This window comes from Anabas testudineus, chromosome 4 (genome assembly GCF_900324465.2).
Source record: "Anabas testudineus chromosome 4, fAnaTes1.2, whole genome shotgun sequence".
Taxonomy (NCBI): Eukaryota; Metazoa; Chordata; class Actinopteri; order Anabantiformes; family Anabantidae; genus Anabas; species Anabas testudineus.
The window spans coordinates 17,893,263-17,911,123 of NC_046613.1; the positions used below are offsets into that span (position 1 = coordinate 17,893,263).

Consider the following 17,861-nt stretch of genomic DNA (forward strand, 5'->3'; position numbering starts at 1 on the left):
GTTCTTTAAGATCATTGTTCAAGGTGGATTTTGCTCTTCTACAAAATCCACAGAGTTTGAGAAGTCATGGAGGACTATTATCTGGGAATCAGAGTAAGATGGATAGAGCCAACATTCTGCACAAATTGCTATTAACATACTTCGCTATAGAGCAATACTGTGTACTGTGACCTACATTTTGTAGTATGATGTACTTTAAATCCTGACTGGAAATCTTCATACAAGTCATTTCTGCACACGTGGTTACATATTTGCTTAAAAAATAAATTTTCAAGAATTTTAGAGATAAGGGGCAGATTGGATATTGGTCTATAATTTACTAAAATCCCAGAGTCCAGGGCAGGCTTTTTGAGTAGAGGTTTGACTACAGCAACCTTAAAAGCCTGTGGTACGTAGCCTGTTTGTAAAGATAGATTGATCTGATCTAATATGGATGAGCTAATCACAGGGTAGACATCTTTGAGCAGTCTAATCAGGTCTAAGACACATGTGAAAGGTTTAGATTAATTAATTTAAAGCAGAATAAAATTTGTTTATTTGAGCACAGAATATTGATTTAGGAGCAAAAATCACAGATGCCATAAAATTTAAAACACATTTAACCTATTCATCACAAACAATTTAACTCATTTAATTTGTTTGCACTGCGTTACACAGCAGCATATATGCACCAGCAGCCAAAACTTGTAAGAATTGCTAACACAAATGGCTAATATTACATCGAAGCTGTATGAAAGAGTCCAGGAAACCAAGGAAAAGGCAAAGCACAATCAAAATAAGAAGATTAGATTATAAGTTGTTAATAGTTATAGCAATAACAATAATTATTGATGAAGAAGAACAAATATTATCAAATAATTAAATTGCTCTCTTGTTTTCTTTTCAGAGAACTTGAGACTCATTGTCAGATACGTTATATAGACACCTACTTTGTATCAGCAAACATCAAACATCATCATGCTTTTACGGACAGATAAAGCACAATTGATTCTAATGGTGTCTAAAAATTAATCTTTTGAGCGTGACAGCAGCCTAAATTATATAAAACAATACACGAAAAGAACATTTAAAGATTAATATATATGAGAACTGTTATAATGTAATAATACAGCAGAGAATAGATTTGCATACTTAAATCGATAAATCAGTTTAAATAATTATAAGAAAAACAGTTATTTTGCAGTTAAAGTACAATACAGAGGCATTGTTGTTTGAGGATAAGTCTGGGACTCCCCGTCATCCCTGTCAGCACAGTAATTTTACCAGGATCACCTACTGGTGAATGGATAGATCAATTTGGAGGTCATAATTATAGTTATAATTATAGCATAATTGGCTTCACTTGCTGCACAGGTACTTGCTATTCTGTGACTCAGCGTTGTTTGACGAGTTACTGACATCATCAAAGTAATTATCAGCAAAGCGAAGCATCTGGAGCACGGCACTTAGCAGCAGGATGTCGCTGTTGGGATCCAAATCTAACTCTTCACTGTAGTTCTTCACTGGAACCACACAGGACAATGGCAAACCAAGCTGAGCACTGGCCTTCTGCATCTGGATCCCAGAAAAGATTTAAAAAGAGGTTATCTTTTTTTTTTTCTAAACACAAAAATGCCTATTTCTATTACAAACCATCACTTCTCAAAGCATCACTTCTCAGCTTATCTTTCCTTTAGGACAATGATAAAAAAGAAATGCAAAAAAGTGTTTGTTTATTGTGTAAAATCCTCACCGTTTCTTTAATGTATTCACTCCTATAAACTTTCTTCACATCATCTTTCACCAAAGGGCAGGCTTCGTCTATTTTTGTGACCAGGACCAGCTGGGGAATCACTGGAACCATCAGAAGAGGGAAAATTTCCAAAATGTTGATTTGTAGGAATCAGAATATTCTTTACAAAAAAGATTTCTTCAACAATATTTTAAACATGTTAAATATTTTTTAGTTTTATAGCTTTTGTGGACATTGTGACAAAGTAGAGTGTCTGTTCAATAAACAATGCATTTTAATAATGAAATAACACATTAACCTTGTTATTAACCCAGTACACTTCAGTCACTATGTTGTTTTTTTATTATAACTCAAAAAGTCAAAGTGTTTATTTTCTAACAGTACATCTTCAATAAAGTGAAATGTGACTCGTATTTACTCACTCATTGTGTTGACCTTTCTGCGGATAGCATCCAGCTTCTCCTGCAGCTTCTTGGGCATAATGGAGATCTTGCAGGCATCAAGCACATAGGTCACACAGTGGATTTTGTCCTTGAGCTCTGTAGTTATGCGATAACTGGGTGCGTCGTCATTTATTGGAGCAGAAGGGTTGAACTAAGTTATACAACAGAGGAGAGAGAGAAGAGTAAATTGAGGGAACAGTTAAATCATTTCATGCATGGATGGTTCATACATTTAAAACTTTGTTTGATATGACAGCAAACTGTACCTGATAACCGTTTGACACACGACCTTTAAGGATGCTGGTGATGTCGTCTATATCGATCCCCGCCCCTGTGCTTTCCTCCAGTCCCATAGTGTCACAAAGGACAATTGGCAGAGGACCTCCTTCTTTCCCAGCCTTTATGGAGTAAGTGCAAAACTGCAGAGAAATAAAGGCAGCAACAGTAAAAAGGACACAAATCAGCATTTTCATTTTGAAATCAGCAATCAAAAATATGAATCATTAGAGGCAGAAACTAACCTGAGTGGTGAGGCTGGTGGTAGAGCTGCCAGACATGGCCTGGCTGGTCACATGGCCTCTGAATACAGAGTTGACAGAGTTGAAGAAGCTGGATTTTCCAGCTCCAACTGCTCCAATGAGCAAGATGTTAGCCGTGGACACAGATTTGATTGTGGGTTTGTAGGTCTTAATACTGTCAATCAGCTCCTCCCTTTTTCTGTAGAAACAAAAGATACAGGACTTTTTCATCTGGATGAAAGAGTTTTGGCTGGTTGTTATAGAGATCTTATGTGCACAGCACAAACAGAATACTGTGTAAAAATAAGATTATAGAATTCAACTGTATCATGTTGCACATATTATAGAATATTATATTATACATATTATATGTTTTATACTAAAGCATAGAAATGAAATGACTACTTACTGATTTTCCCAGATTATGGTTCTCCATGGATGCTCAAGTTCCAGTCTTGCTGTTGAAAAGCAGACGACTTTAAGAAACAGCAATTTTATCCAATATGATGAGAAAATTAGACATCAAATTAGCATTCTTTGAGTTGACATGGCACATTAACAAAACTCAGTATCATTAAAAGAGTTTTGTGGATTTTGCACTGCACATTTACACAATAGCATTGTAAGACTCATGATGGACAGAGTTTTAAAAAGTATCCACCTGCCTCTTTCTCTCTCTCCTTATATGTTCCCCTTCCTGTTCTCTCCTCCACCACTCTCATCTAATTGCCCTGGTTCTGCTCACCTGTTTTCCGGTCTGCAAGTCTCTGCTCCTTGCCAGATAATCTGCTATCCCTTCTACAACAGCAACTATCCAGCAATCTCTCCTGACTGATGTTTTGATTTTGACCCAGCTGCATGACCCGAACCTTGCCTTTGCCCGTACCCCTTTTGGATACTGTGATTTTTTCACACCCCTTTCTTTCCTGTGCTACCTGGCTTAAGGCTCTTAAACCCCATATTGACTGGTCTTCTGGTAAGATTCTTGGTTGGGGGTCTTCGTGCTGCCCCCTCTACCTCTGAATCAGAAGCATCAGAGGAGGTTGAGGAGTTCCCGGACCTGCCACGTGTTTCAGACATTTCCTTGGATGAGGCCCTAGCAGCAGGGCTCATTTGACCATCCTCCTCTTATCTGTTTCATGATGCCACTATTTTCACAAAACTTGATCTCAAAAACACATACCATCTGGTCCAAGTCAGAGAGGGTGATGAGTGGACGGCCTTCAACACCCCAGTGTCTGACGATGCCCTTTGGTCTTACTAATGCTCCTGCCGTGTTTCAGAATTTGGATAATTATGTTTTAGGAGAATCGTTAAATGGGTTTCTCCCCAGTCCGACTCTGTAGAATCGGATTAATCACCAGATTTAATTCTGCCTCTACTGTTCATCTACTGTTCATCTAGGGGTCACCCTGGAGACTGGCCTCCAGCTTGTGTGCTCCCGGGACCCATCATCTCAGTCTGGAATTTTGGTTGATACAAGGTTGACTCCTTTTTCGGGTGGTGTATGGCTACCAACTGCCGCTGTTCAGAGCTCAGGAAGGAGACTCCAGTTCCGTCAGCACAAGCCTCTGTTCGCAGGTGCCATCCGGCTTGGAGGAGGGCCCGCTCCTCTCTCATCAGCTCTGTTAATGCTCCTGAGGACAAGGCCAATAAGCTTCGCCGTCCGACACCCAGCATACACAGTAGGCCAGCATGTGTGGCTTTCCTCGGCTGACATCCCACTTCATTTGAAGAACTGCAAGTTAGCTCCTCGCTTAATTTTTACCATTTGTAGGACTAGTTTAGGTACGAGACTAGCAATAGACTAAGTACTACAATATTTTTGTAGTACTAATACGGCAATTTTTTTCTCGAAAAATAAAACAATAAAATCTGGAAACTGGGAGTTCACAGTTACACGATAAGACAAATTTGTTTGCTAGTTTAATATAAAACAAATTAATTTTTTAAATTTAAATTAATATTTAAATATACAAGGTGGAGCAATAGTTTTAGGGAAACATCAGTGGATTTGAATTTGATTATCAACAAAAAGCTTTAATATATGGTTATCTATAGAGAACTTACCTTCCACTTGATAGACTTCACAGTCAGCCAGGTTGAGGTTGTCGCCATGCATTTCTTTAGCATTGAAGTTATAATAATTTCCTGGACTACTGTAGACTACTGCTTGGCTTCCATTGAGAAGAACCAATGCTTCTCCAAAATATGGACCACAGTTAGAATGCATTTTCACTGCATATTCAGGACTGGTGACTGGATACTTGAGGAGATTTTCTCCACTGAAGGTGAAAAGAAAGGCCTCTGTATCAACTGCAAACGTCTCAGTCTGACTAAAAGGTTGTTTGGTGTAGCCTCCAAAGATAAAACCAGAGGAGTTATAGCCCACAGACACTGTGGGGCAATGGCCGTCACATCGCTGGTGGAAGGCTGCACCAGTAAAACCATGGATGCTGGCCTTGTACAGCAGCTGCAGTTTGACAGTTCCCAGCTCAGAGCAGATTTTGCTTTGCTGTCTTGACGTAAGCCTGGGGTCCATAGTGAACATTTTGGTCTACGGAGTGTGTACTAAGGATACTCGGTAAACCTTTGATGTTTGTTCACTTTGAAATCTAAAGAAAAAGAAAAACACAAATGCATTAAAATGATGTTTATCAAGTGTAAATGGTTGTTCTTCAGAGATAAGCTAGTTTTATCAATCACATGTGCCCACAATTATCAGTCAATGCTAATCATAGAATAAAAAAAAATAATCATAAGAGTCTATTTGCACGCCTATTTGTTGGAGCATGCCCAGTTAGATGGGTTGCCTGGTGTGAGTGAAGTGTTGTGGTCTTGTAACATGTGAGTGACTGACCTTACATAGATAAAGAATAATTCAAGAATAATAATGCAAACCGCCCAACGAATTAGCAGAGGATATTGTTAAAGCCAGTTCCTACTTTCTTTTGCCCTGCAACAGATGTGTGTTTGTGCCATGCTGCTTTTCATAATATAAATTATATGAACATGGAGTTCATATGCTCAGTTTAAAAACTTTACTCTGGAGAGTAGCAACAGTGAGAAGAAGTGTTGTGTTTCTTTTATATGGCTGAATTAAAAAAATAAATAAATAAATTAGTTTGCCTACCTGTGGACTTTCTCACAAACTGGCCTCAGTATGTGAGGGTACAGGACTGTGAAGAGTCCTAGCACCATTCCACTCTATCCTCCATACTGCAGACTTTATGTACAACTCACTGAACTGTTGCCTTCATAAGTTCTCTGAAGAGGATGACGGGGAACACAGAGAACTGATTCAAGACTTTGTAGACTGTTGTCTGCAGATCAACAAGACCATAGTGCTGGTGGTAGATTTTTGAAGGACATCCCTCTTTAACAGCAGTGAACTTTCGGGACACATGGACACTGAGAGAGTTGACTGTTTGAAGAGCCGGGTTCTTCACCTCAGTTGTAAACTGGACTGGTCCTGCACTTTACACATAGGGACAGAACAGGTGAAGGTGGTGGGAGACAGGAGGATGTCAGGTAAGCTGACATCCCTGCTGGAGAATGACTCCCACCCCACGCATGAGACAGTGCCGAGCAGCTCTGTTGGAGACTGGAGTAAGTTCTGGAGAACATAGACAGACCAGGCAACACCGAGCTGAGGAATAGAGAAGTATGAATTAAATGTGGGTACTTTCTGGCACTGTTGGCAGAACAGGAACTGGTGTTGATAGGCAACAGCTGATGAGTCAAAGGTAAAAGGGGGAACTGGGTGCCAGTAAGTGCAGACAAGATGTCAGTGATGACGGGGCCCAGTAACTCAGTGGGTGCCACATGGTGCCTCATGGCTGGTAAGCAACTCAGAGGGAGAAACAGGTGAGCAGTGTCCTCAACACAAACCAACCTCCACCAGAAACAAGAATAAAAGTTGGGTTTGAATCCACATGCTTAATCCCCAACCAAATCTAAAAGTCAAAACCATAGGTTGATCCAAACATCCACACCCACAGTCTCAAACCAGAGTCCACAATCCAAAATCTACAGTGCAATTTTAGGAGAGGGGAACTGGGCCTGAGTGTCTGTATGCTTTGGAAAGAGGGAAATGATGTAATGATGTAAGTTAGGGGGAAAGTGTTCTTAAAAACCACCATACAAAACAAACAAACAAAAACAAATCAACAATAGATATCTTATTCAAAGTTGTAAAAACAGTCCAAACAATAGCAGGACAAACTTGACCCATGACTTAAAATACTGTATATGACAGAACATCTGTACTAAATTATATTTATATAATTTTGCAATGTAAATTTTGTAAGTCTGGGTTAATCACATAGACTTTAAGTAATTAGTTATTTATTTATTTACAGAGTTATATAACCTTACTAAACTCAGACGAACTTCCTCTTACTGCTCTACTGTTTTACAAATACTTTGCACTGTATCAAAGTTCCTGGTGTTTAGGAGAAATTATCATTTTATTCTTCTTTCAGTTTACTCTGAAATTCTTGAGACAATTGATAAATTTAACACATTTGACATAAATTTAAAATATGAAGAAAATTAATTAATTTCACACCTTAATTTTATTGTTCCACCATTTTATTTAAGATGTTATACACATACATGGACTTTTTGTTGGTTTGAGACTTTTTATCTCCATTTCAGATTAAATGTGGTTCGGGTGGTCTGGACAAAGCCTAAAGTATTAAAACATTTAAATCTAGAAATTGCAAACTACTACAGTTACATTTTATTTTACAAGAAGAAGAATCAATCGTGTTCAAAGTACCACTGACCAGGTTTGTAAAAAGCTATTGAAAAGTATAAAGCATACCAAATGTGGCTGAATATTTATTACACAGAATTAATGTCTTAGCTGTGCTGCACTTCAATCAAAAATGTGAATGAAATGTTTCAAATTTCACTGATTACTTTATTTGAAAGTTTGGAAACATATAAAAATAAAGTAAGTTATTTGTAGTATTACCTGCGTCTGTTCGCTGAGAGAAGGTGAGCAGCTTTAGTTACTGCAGAATGATGAGTGTAGGGGATGTTGTCTACTAAGCAGTTATATACCATCTCATACAGAAACTGAAAGTGTTACTCAGGAAATGTTTAGTGAATATTGCTAAATTCAGTTACAACACCTAGAAAATTCCAATTTGATCCCTTATGTTGATTTTGTACAATACCCCTCAGGATCCTTCAGCGGGGATTTCCTCTGTACAAAATTTGTTTTGTTTTGCTGCTGCTGTGAAAATGGAGGAGTCAGCTGCTCAATAAGAGAGAAAGGAGACAGGTTTGCATGATTAGTTCCTCCCAGCAGCCAGAGGCAGGATACTGCTGACCCAGAACAAGACAGGAGAAATAAAACAGGGGTTAAACACAATCTATCAAATATGGAGAACCTATAATACATATAAATACTCACAAGCATATGTTGATGTTGGCATTGACTGATATGTCTTGTCCGAGTGTTTTGTTATTTTTTTATTTAGCTTTTGTGCTTTTACCTCTGTGCAGCTCACCCAATACATGTCTGACTGGGTGGTAGGGCCCAGTAAGGTGTGGTGAGAAGGTAAAATGTCATGCAGTTGAGTGGGATGAGGGGCAGGACAGCAGCTTGTTGTGATGCTGCAGCTTTTATAAATAGTTATGTTCTTTCTGCTTTTACTTTTGATTTCTCTTCTGTTTTTTTTTTTTTTTTATTGTCACATTTCATTCCTGTAAACTGAGCTGCCTCTTTGACAAACATTTTCAGCAAACAATCCTCTCTTCCTCTCTTTTTTAAGTTCATCAGTCTGGTCAGTTTCTCTGATCTGTGACATCAGGCTGATTTCAATCTTCATGAGGACCTGGTTTAAATCAGTCATTTCAATAAACTGTTTCCTAAACAAGATTTAAAAAGAACAAGTGATGTGTACTGTACCCCAACTTTTTATCAAAACACAAGCTTACTCCTGTACCTCTATATGTGTCTTAACCCGGCTGGGCGGCTGGTTAGTGTAGTAGTAACATCACCGTGAGACTGGGGTTCAAATCCCAGATGTGGCCTTCCTCCAGTAGGGGTCCTTAGGCAAGACCTCCTTACGCTCACTGTGCCTACCTTCGCTTTGGATAAAAGCGTCTGCTAAATGTAAATGTAAACCCTTATTAATGCTGGGAACCATGTTTGGTAATCAAATGGAGTCAGCAGAGGGTGCCTAATAAAGTTTGCTGCTCTCTTGATGTTCACACAAATCTATCACATTAACCACAATTACATTAAAGGTTGTTGCTCTAAGTGCATAATTTAATATAATTTCAGGACAACTCCATCCCCACTATGAGAAAACATTTAGCTGACTTATTAAAAATAAAAAAGTGCAAAATGTTATTTTACATATAAATTATTGTTTTTCATGCACACTTTCATGTCCTAGTTACTTTTACATGGTCCTAACTGTGCTTTTAAATAGCATCTTCTCTTAATTTCATTTTGGTTTCCCAGAAAAACGAAAGTTACAAGTTGTGGCCAACCCTAATCAAGTAACCCAAGATGTACCTTCAACATCCAGTGATCAACTTCAGAATAAAAAGGCTAAACGTGTAGAAACCGAGATCAAAGTAAATATACCTCCAGTTTCAGAATAAACAAATAAATGTTTTAAGACATCCTCACTATGTGTCTCCCACAGACACACACTCAGTAGTTTCAGAATACAGTGTTGTTGCTTGCTAACGTGTACAACTTTATTTATCTCGACAAATCAGCCTCACAATCACACAATAGCAATTTAAAGATGTTTAAATGAAGATGTTGGGTATTGTTGTCATCCTGTTTAATGTCAATTCCATGCTTATCACGCTTTTGTTGTTTTGTTTTTTCTTTACTCTTATTTTGAAGGTGACTTACTAATACTTCCTGTTGTATAAAGCTGGATGGAGCTGGAGGCTGCTGCACAAACTGATAACTGTGAACACTCAGTGCCCATCTTCATCCACCTGGAAAGGAATTCAGCTTTTTTTCCTGAACTTGCTCAATTAAGGTAAAATTTTAATATTATTCTAAATAATATTTAATTATAATTAATTCATTGCACAACTAAAATATAAATTTCTATTTTAAATTCATTAACTTTAATATTAAGTAGTTTAGAGCAGTTTAGATGTAGGCTAATATTAAGCTACTTTTATCGACTAATGTGATGATTTGTTAAATGCTCCAAGGTTATGCACGACATTTCATCATCTTTATCTGTATTATAGTTTTGCTGTTAAACAAAATTATAATCAATTAGTTTAAAAGTACAGTAGCTCCAGTGGGTGGAGGTACTGTAGCAGGACTCGTCAGAACCAGAACGGTCCATGTTCAGGATATGATGTCTAGGTGCCAGATACCAGGGGAAACCTTTAAATGTCTTGTACACCTCAGCAGGTCAGAGTTGCATGAAGGGGATCTATGCAAACAATGCAGGTGGTTTTGATGTTGTGACTGATCAGTGTATAACACATGAGTACATGTTTCTTAAAGCCTACTTTAAACCCTGACCCTTTAAAGTTTTTGATTATCTAATAATCTACTTTAATATGAAATATTTCAGCAGAACAACCATCTAGAATGAACCCCAAACTAACCAAGAGCCAACAGAGAATAATCTGCTCACACTTGGGACGTGTCAAACTGCAGCTGCTGTACAAGGCCAGCATCCATGGTTTCACAGGAGCAGCCTTCCACCAACGTTGTGACACCCGCTCCCCCACAGTGTCTGTGGGCTATAACAACTCTGGTTATGTGTTCGGAGGCTACACCAAACAACCTTTTAGCCAGTCTGGTCAGTATGTGTTTGATGACCAGGCCTTTCTGTTCACCATCAATCAAGAAACTCTCATCAAATATCCAGTCAAAATTTATGCCAATGCAGTGAGAATGATGGCAAACTGTGGTCCGTATTTTGGAGAAGCATTGGTTCTTATGAATGGAAGCCAAGCAATCGTCTACAGTAATCCAGGAATTCATTATACCTTCAATACTGCAGAAATGCATGGCAACAACCTCAACCTGACTGACTGTGAAGTCTATCTAGTGGAAGGTAAGTTCTTTTTAGACAATCAAACTTCAGTGTATCCTACTTAAAGCTTGGTTTTGTTCAACTGTAATCTAGTCTGACACAGTTTTTTCAGCTAATTACAGCCACTAAATATTGTCTGTAAAATCTTTTACTCCTCTTCAACAGCGTCCCCTGAATTTGAGAACCCATGGAGGCCGGTAACCTGGGAATCTGAGTAAGCTGGATTGGACAGCACTTTGTCATATAAAGCTGTTATCCTTTATGTTACAGTATATGACGCTAGATCACACAGTAGACTTGAGAAAATCATGATCATGATTTGTCTTATATGGAAAAGAGATCAGCCACACACACACTGATATGTGATGTGCTGGGCTGTTCATTTCATTTTGCATTCTAAATCATTGTCTCTTTTAATTATGTTGTCCTCAGATTAGAAGCTAAAGACATAATGTAATTAAACTAGCTGAATAAACTTACTGTTGTAAGTTAAGGTAAAGTTTATTATATCACAAATTATATTAGGTTAGATTCTATGTTTAAAGTCCCAGGATACATTTTCATTTAAATTATCTTCTGTTTCAACAGGAAGAGGAGAGAGATGATGGACAGTATTAAATTCTACTGTCCCATGACCAACTCTGTGTCCCAGGTTCGGGTCCTACTCGTTGGTCCAGTTGGAGCTGGAAAATCTAGTTTCTTCAATTCTTTCAACTCTGTGTTCAGAGGCCATGTCACGAGCCAGGCCATCGCCGGCTGCTCTGCCACCAGCCTCACCACACAGGTTCGACTGAAATACCACAACGTTAACACATCTCATTTCAAAAATTATAATCTTACGTCTCATACGTACACCATGAACTGTTTTTACCATCTACAATTTTATGTAACAAACTCTGTCATGTACAACTTTACAGTTTCGCACCTACTCAGTGAAAGCTGGACGAGCAGGAAATCCTCTGCCCATCATGTTGTGTGATACCATGGGGTTAGAGGAAGGCACTGGTGCAGGGCTGGATGTAGATGACATTGTCAGCATCCTCAAAGGTCATCTGCCAGACAGTTACCAGGTAGAGTTTCTTGTTACATTGAGCAGGATAATGATCATGTGATGACACTGTGGTTTGCATACACTGTGGGTTTGTCTCCTTTCTTTTCCGTGTATGACTCAGTTCAACCCCTCTGCTCCTCTGCATTCGGAGGCCCGCGGCTATCGTAAGTCTCCAGCACTCAAGGACAAGATCCACTGTGTGACTTATGTCATTGACGCCTGCAAGATCTCAATCATGTCCACAAAGCTGGAAGAGAAGCTTGAAGCTATCCGCAGAAAGGTCAACTTGATGGGTTAGTGAAACAAAACTATCCAAGTCAGACGTGTTCTCACGTGGGAGGAACACACACTATGTAAGACTGTAAAACACGGTCTGTACTGTACAAACACTGTGCTGCAGTTCTTACTGATGCTTATATACAGATTTCTATGCAGAGACAGTTGTCATCTAAAACAATTTAGTTTTTGTTTTTTCAAAGTGTATAGTTCATAAATCTCAAATGGTCTTCTGTTGGTTTCCAGGGATTCCCCAGCTGGTCCTGTTAACTAAAGTAGATGAAGCCTGTCCTTATGTTGCACAGGACATAAGGAATATTTACAAGAGTGGCTACATCAAGGATATGGTGAGATTAACATTCAATTCACTTTGTTTTTACATTTCTTTTGCTGGAGCTGTATGTTCTACCTAAGTACTACCTAAACTGAAATAACCCCATTATATAGTTTCAGTTACATTTTAATGGATAAGCACATTTAACACAAGCAACCTTCACACTTTGGTAAAAACTTCAAGTGTCAAATAATATGTTAGTGAACATCTAATGGATTCATCAAAATAACATAAATATCCTGATGATGTGCTGTGTGTTGTGTGATCCAGATGCAGGAGGCTAGCGCTCGACTTGGCGTTCCATTGTCCTGCGTCGTTCCAGTGAAAAACTACAGCGAGGAATTGGAGTTGGATCTTAACTGCGACATCCTGCTGCTCAGTGCCGTCATTCAGATGCTTCGCTTTGCTGATAATTACTTTGATGAGCTCAGTGACCGATTCAACAACATGGAAACTAAAGCTGACGACTATTTGTAATGTTGGATTTTGAATTTTGTTGGATATTTCACTACAGCTAAAGAAGTTTGAAAACAAATGATATGACATTTATGATATTGTCACTTTTACTGCATGCTGACTAGACTTCTTAGAGAAATTGATAATGGGAGATTTGTCATTGTTGAGTTGCATGCGTGAATTGGTATCCGATTATCATTGTCATTATCTTTTCTCTTTTCTGGGTACAGGTAATCACTATCAGTAATCAGTATTTGAACATCTAACATGAAACGTAATATATCAGAAAAAAGTGTTGGACCAATAAAATAAATACTTCAGATAAATGAGTTTGTGGTTAAAAACAAGTCAATACTGGTGAATTGGATACAAACTACACTTCCACAGAACCTCTAATAAATTGGTTTTATTTTTTTTACATTTACGTAAGTATAAAAGGAATTGATTTAACTGGAACTGAAATCACACTTATTATTATAGTACATGTTAGCTTGTGCTTGGAATTGTGTCAGCGGCAATAAAAAGGCAAAACAGGAGGTCATGTACTGTAGAATCTGACAAGTAGTTTGAACATTTTGAAATACATCTGTTGACAAGAGAATTCAATCAGTTGTCTTTTTATTTAAACAATGTGTTATTAATAAAATGAGTAATTCCCGTCAGTATTGTTCAACAAAAGTGCAAACGGCGTGAATAAACTGAGATACTGAAATTTATTAATGAAGGTCAGCCAGTCCAGTACAGGAAACAGTGTTGGAGTTGGAGCAGCAGAAGTTTAGCTCCTCCCCGTGTAACAGACATGTTGTAGTACAGCAAACTGTAAACTACACAACACAGCTCTTGTCTGACTCACGACCTTTTGCATCATTGAAAGCAACTGTGAATTTAAATGGGTTGTAAATTGGCAACTGTCCTCTTAGCAACAATAATCATTTAAAAAATAATTATGCTCTGTTCTGAGAATAGGTTTTAAACACACACTCATACACACATATATCATTTTGAAATAGTGTTTAAAATATCAATGTTGTGTTAGTGCACATAATAGACGGGAAGCTTTCTCCAACTTGGCCACAGGTTACATGACACTGGTTGTACGAATTTGTAACTGTCACAGAAGTGAACAACAACAATGCAGAAAGAACGTTCTGGAAACTCCCAACACACCTGGAATTCTTTGATATTCAACCAGTCTGCTTCCCTTTTTCTCCCTTTCCATGATATGGATGCATCTCCTCTAGTGAAGCTGCTCAGTGGCCACTGATGCTAATCACACTGGGAGGTTCCTAGTGGAAATGCGACAATCTGCTCACATGTTTGTGAGCTTGGTTCAGGTCAGCGGGAGCACAAAGAAAGACCACTGGGGACGGAGAGGAGGGGAGGCTTGTATGGCACAGCTGATGCTCTCTGACGTTTCCAACAGTCGGATATCTTTCCTCTCATCACACAGTGGCTTCAGTCAACAACAGAAAAGGCAGCCACGAGAAGAAGAAGCCATTTCGTTTGAGTTACAGTGCAGAACATACACACGTGCACACATCCAAAAACACACATGAACAAGTACACATGGGGTTGGTCAGAGTCCAAAGGCTGATTTCAGTGACAACCAGAGTGTAGAATGAAGTGAGAATGATGGCACCTACACTGCAGATTTGGGCCTGCTACTTTTTGGCTAATTGTCAACTTAGTACACATCATCGTCCTTAGATTACTGGCTGTGGTCATCACATCTGCTGTACAATGTAATAAGTATGAACTATATTCAGACTGATGTTTTCACCATTTTAAATGAGGTTCCAATTATTGTTTAACTTACACATTCCCCTAGATAAAGTAGTCCTACCAAAGTGCTACCACTGAGGCAGCAGTCCACGGTGGACACAGGGAAGATTCTGATGTTCAGTTATGTTTTTCTTTGTTATAGAATAAATTGTCAACTATAACATAAATGCTCATTATTTTAACACTGCAAAGGGGAAAGAAGGTATTGACATAGCTGTGAAAATGGCCCTCAGACTGTTAATCTTATGATCTGTGTTTATTTGGAGATGAATTGTGCTAAGATACTTCAGAGCCTATAATGCATTTCTATTGTATACTTATCTATTATGATGTGCTGACTCGAGTATCTCAAAGAATTTTGTGTTGAGTGCATAACGTTAAATAATGCAGGAAGATAAACTCAGGTTTTCCATGTTTAGTATGAATGTTGGCAGAATCTGTGGAAGTCATTTGTCAGTTTGTAAAAGAATGAACAAAAGAAAATGGCTTCTTGTGAAAAATGATGATATTCACATGATCACAAGCTTAATTATACTGTTACACTAGAAAGCGTTGGTGAAACTTAAAACTAGATTAATATCAGGGGATTTAAAAACACTGAGGTCAATTTGCAGCCTCTATACGTTGCCAAATAATCTAACTACATGTTGAAACCATTTATAGCTGCAATGACACACAAACTAAAACAGGTAAAAAGGCCAATTTAAATGAAAAAAAAAAAAATTTGGAGGGACAAACCTCGAGTTAGTTTAACTTATGACATAAAAAAGGACAATAAAATCTCTGCACTTGTCACTTTGGCTCTTCAGCACTTGGACTTGACCAGATCGATCACACACTGTGCTTACATCAACATCTAAAGAGATGACATTCAAATTCCAAACAGTAGAAAAAAAAATTAAAGAAAATTTCCTTGTGTTTTTCTTCTCTTAAAGAACTGTACAAGATTATTTAAAAAAATCAACAATTAGTTATACATATTTATATGACAACGTTGTTTATGTTATATTACTATAAAGAAAGTTTTGTGTTGTTCTTGTTCAAGACTCTGGATGCAGTAATCCTTTTTCAGAGCGCTGCAGCTTTTTCTGCATTTTTGTGTTTTCATCAGTAAACGTTTAATTTTATACAATGTAAATGTGTGATTACTTTCACTGAAGATAATGTCAAGATTTAATTCTCAGCAACCCTTTTAAAACATAATCTCATGCAGATAAAATGATCAACTCTGCAGTAGCAGTGCCTGTCCACAAGGTGGAGCTACGTTATCCACCTACGTGAGGAATGTGATTTTCTTGCTGAAGATTCACACTCACCTGTGTCATTACCTGTGAAGAAGAGGAAGTCAACAGACACTGAAATGTAAACATTATTAGAAAGACAGGGCCTGATCCAGTCCTCCATCTGTTTCTTTCCTCATCTTCTAGCCGGCTGCACTCCAACACGCTAGTTTGCTCTGCTTTGCCACTGGTTGGAAAAGGAATACTGCATTTCTCTGGTGCTTGTTTCTTCAACTTGAGTTCCTCAACTCTAGTGTGCATCCTGCAAGGGAAAGGGAACGGGAGGGACGGTCATCTAGGCGGGGCCTTCCTTTGGAGAGGACGGAGTCTGGGATGTGGAGCTGGAGGATGAGGAGGCAGAGCTCTTCAAAGAGCCCAGAGTTTTGCTGAACCAAGAGTTCTTGGCTGCCTGGATCTCGTTCATCAGGACTCCCCGCTGGTGCTCAAGCTCCTGCAAAGAAACGAGACAAACAGAAGATTCAAAAAGAAGCATTCAAATAGACAGTAATGTCTGTTTAAGTCTGTTTAGCTCAAAGCGTTGCCGTGCCTAAGAACAAACTCTTTTGAAAGCAGCTACAGTGACATGGTCACTGGAAATAATACTTACAATGAATACAATTATGTTTAGTTATTTCTCACTGCTCAGATATTTCTGACATGTTCAGTTACTGCATTTCTGTAAAAGTTCTGATAATTGTTACTGATGTCTGTCAGTCCCTGGTGCTGCTAACCTGGATGCGGCACTTAGCTTCCACCAGCTGCAGTTTAGTTTGGGCCAGCTCTAGCTCCAAGTGCCTCAGCTGCTCCTTCAGCCCGTCCTTCTCTTCGTCCAGCGGTTCAGTGGACGTTTTGTCCTTGTTGGGGGATAATGCCTGCAGGGATCCCAGGGGGCTGAACAGGTCCCGACAGTGGTCACAGCCCATAACTTTGCTCTGCATGAGCACACAAACACACTGTCGTTCACCGTTGGTGGAGGGTGGGGGATCATACATACTATACACAAGTGAATACGGGCATAAACCTAATGATGAACGCAAACGTAATCACTTATTCAGTGTTTCATATGTGCATCAGCATTATCTCTGATGAAACCTTTTCCTGGGGTACATCAGTCCGACATACTGTGTTACATTAGCACTGAAATGCATTTCTCTCTCTTCCTGTATTATATTCCAGTATAACATCCCATTTCAGTGTAATGTGCTGTTGCAACACATTATATTGAGAAGCTAAATCAGAATGTCCTAATCTTTATCCAGGCACAAAGTCTTAGTCCACCACACCCACAAAGAGCAACACCACATGTTTGAAAAGGGCTAAACGACTCATGTAGAATTTGTGCAATCAAGTTCTTTATGGGTGTGATAATATACAATTTATCTGACTGCAAAATGTGAACTGAAAGACAGAACAGAGCTAAAGAAAATCTGTGAGGCAACCTACAGTGGCTGCAGTTTAGCTTTAGCTGGGAGTTTTACAGTATCCTACAGTGGCATGTGCTCCTGTCTGCAGCAGCCGTACATTAAAAGGGTAATCTCACCCTGACGATGTCCAGCTCTTCCTTTGTTGTTGCCTGCTGTTTTTCCAGCCTGGTGCTCAGCTGAGAGCAGATCTAAAACACAGATATGACGTGTGATTATACATAAAAAAAAATATGTTGGAACTTCAAGCTTTGTTTCTCCAAGTTATAAAACAAACAAACAAACAAATATAAATGAAGCAATAGGATTTGGAAAACACTTGCAAAAACCTGCTCCCCACACTGAAGCAGAGCAATCTGTGCTCTTTCATTTTTACCTGGTATACAGTTTAGTTTTTATTTAACTCTGTGTAAACATTTGTTTTTTCAGCAGTGGAAAATGCTACAAGAATGTTTAAATGATATAAAGCAGCAGTACAGGATACGGCTATAAACTACTGCATTAGATATGAACGATTGAAGTG

At 38.6% G+C, this 17,861-nt stretch overlaps 3 protein-coding genes across 11 annotated transcripts in view; 1 reads left to right on the plus strand and 2 right to left on the minus strand.

Annotated features, from left to right (window-relative positions):
• Window positions 1–403: 403 nt before the first annotated feature.
• LOC113152125 (interferon-induced protein 44-like) lies at window positions 404–7,747 on the minus strand. Of its 3 annotated transcripts, none has more exons than XM_026345177.1 (9): window positions 7,675–7,724; window positions 5,827–6,309; window positions 4,764–5,308; window positions 3,103–3,151; window positions 2,697–2,892; window positions 2,442–2,594; window positions 2,155–2,326; window positions 1,733–1,833; window positions 404–1,554 (listed from the first exon to the last, which is right to left on the minus strand). In XM_026345177.1, the coding sequence occupies exons 3-9, from the start codon at window positions 5,242–5,244 to the stop codon at window positions 1,339–1,341; spliced, it is 1,368 nt and encodes a 455-aa protein (XP_026200962.1). In that variant the 5' UTR covers window positions 5,245–5,308; window positions 5,827–6,309; window positions 7,675–7,724; the 3' UTR covers window positions 404–1,338. The 3 variants fall into 3 exon arrangements, with proteins under 3 accessions (XP_026200962.1, XP_026200963.1, XP_026200961.1); XM_026345178.1 differs by having other exon boundaries at window positions 5,827–6,170; window positions 7,675–7,720; XM_026345176.1 differs by lacking the exon at window positions 5,827–6,309 and having other exon boundaries at window positions 7,675–7,747.
• LOC113152127 (interferon-induced protein 44-like) lies at window positions 2,501–15,360 on the plus strand. Of its 3 annotated transcripts, none has more exons than XM_026345181.1 (10): window positions 2,504–2,582; window positions 9,178–9,293; window positions 9,574–9,715; window positions 10,271–10,759; window positions 10,904–10,952; window positions 11,327–11,522; window positions 11,656–11,808; window positions 11,911–12,082; window positions 12,312–12,412; window positions 12,670–15,360. In XM_026345181.1, the coding sequence occupies exons 4-10, from the start codon at window positions 10,288–10,290 to the stop codon at window positions 12,874–12,876; spliced, it is 1,350 nt and encodes a 449-aa protein (XP_026200966.1). In that variant the 5' UTR covers window positions 2,504–2,582; window positions 9,178–9,293; window positions 9,574–9,715; window positions 10,271–10,287; the 3' UTR covers window positions 12,877–15,360. The 3 variants fall into 3 exon arrangements, with proteins under 3 accessions (XP_026200967.1, XP_026200966.1, XP_026200968.1); XM_026345183.1 differs by having other exon boundaries at window positions 10,274–10,759; XM_026345182.1 differs by lacking the exon at window positions 9,178–9,293 and having other exon boundaries at window positions 2,501–2,582.
• The window catches only part of rabgap1l (RAB GTPase activating protein 1-like), an 85,253-nt gene continuing 80,848 nt past the window's right edge, over window positions 13,457–17,861 (minus strand). For all 5 annotated transcript variants that reach the window (XM_026345172.1, XM_026345170.1, XM_026345171.1 and 2 more), the window contains 3 exons: window positions 17,458–17,529; window positions 16,649–16,849; window positions 13,457–16,368 (listed from right to left, as the gene is read on the minus strand). In XM_026345172.1, the coding sequence (XP_026200957.1) occupies window positions 16,213–16,368; window positions 16,649–16,849; window positions 17,458–17,529 (429 nt within the window). In that variant the 3' untranslated portion in view covers window positions 13,457–16,212. The remainder of the gene's footprint in view (window positions 16,369–16,648; window positions 16,850–17,457; window positions 17,530–17,861) is intronic.

Coding starts and splice junctions, on each gene's coding strand:
- LOC113152125 (XM_026345176.1), bottom strand. CDS start 5,244: ATGTTCACTATGGACCCCAGGCTTACGTCAAGACAGCAAAGCAAAATC. Junction 2,595..2,696: donor CCACCAGCCTCACCACTCAG/GTTAGTTTCTGC, acceptor ATTTCTCTGCAG/TTTTGCACTTACTCCATAAA. Junction 1,555..1,732: donor GTGAATACATTAAAGAAACG/GTGAGGATTTTA, acceptor TCTGGGATCCAG/ATGCAGAAGGCCAGTGCTCA.
- LOC113152127 (XM_026345182.1), top strand. CDS start 10,288: ATGAACCCCAAACTAACCAAGAGCCAACAGAGAATAATCTGCTCACAC. Junction 10,953..11,326: donor CCGGTAACCTGGGAATCTGA/GTAAGCTGGATT, acceptor CTGTTTCAACAG/GAAGAGGAGAGAGATGATGG. Junction 12,413..12,669: donor GTGGCTACATCAAGGATATG/GTGAGATTAACA, acceptor TGTGTGATCCAG/ATGCAGGAGGCTAGCGCTCG.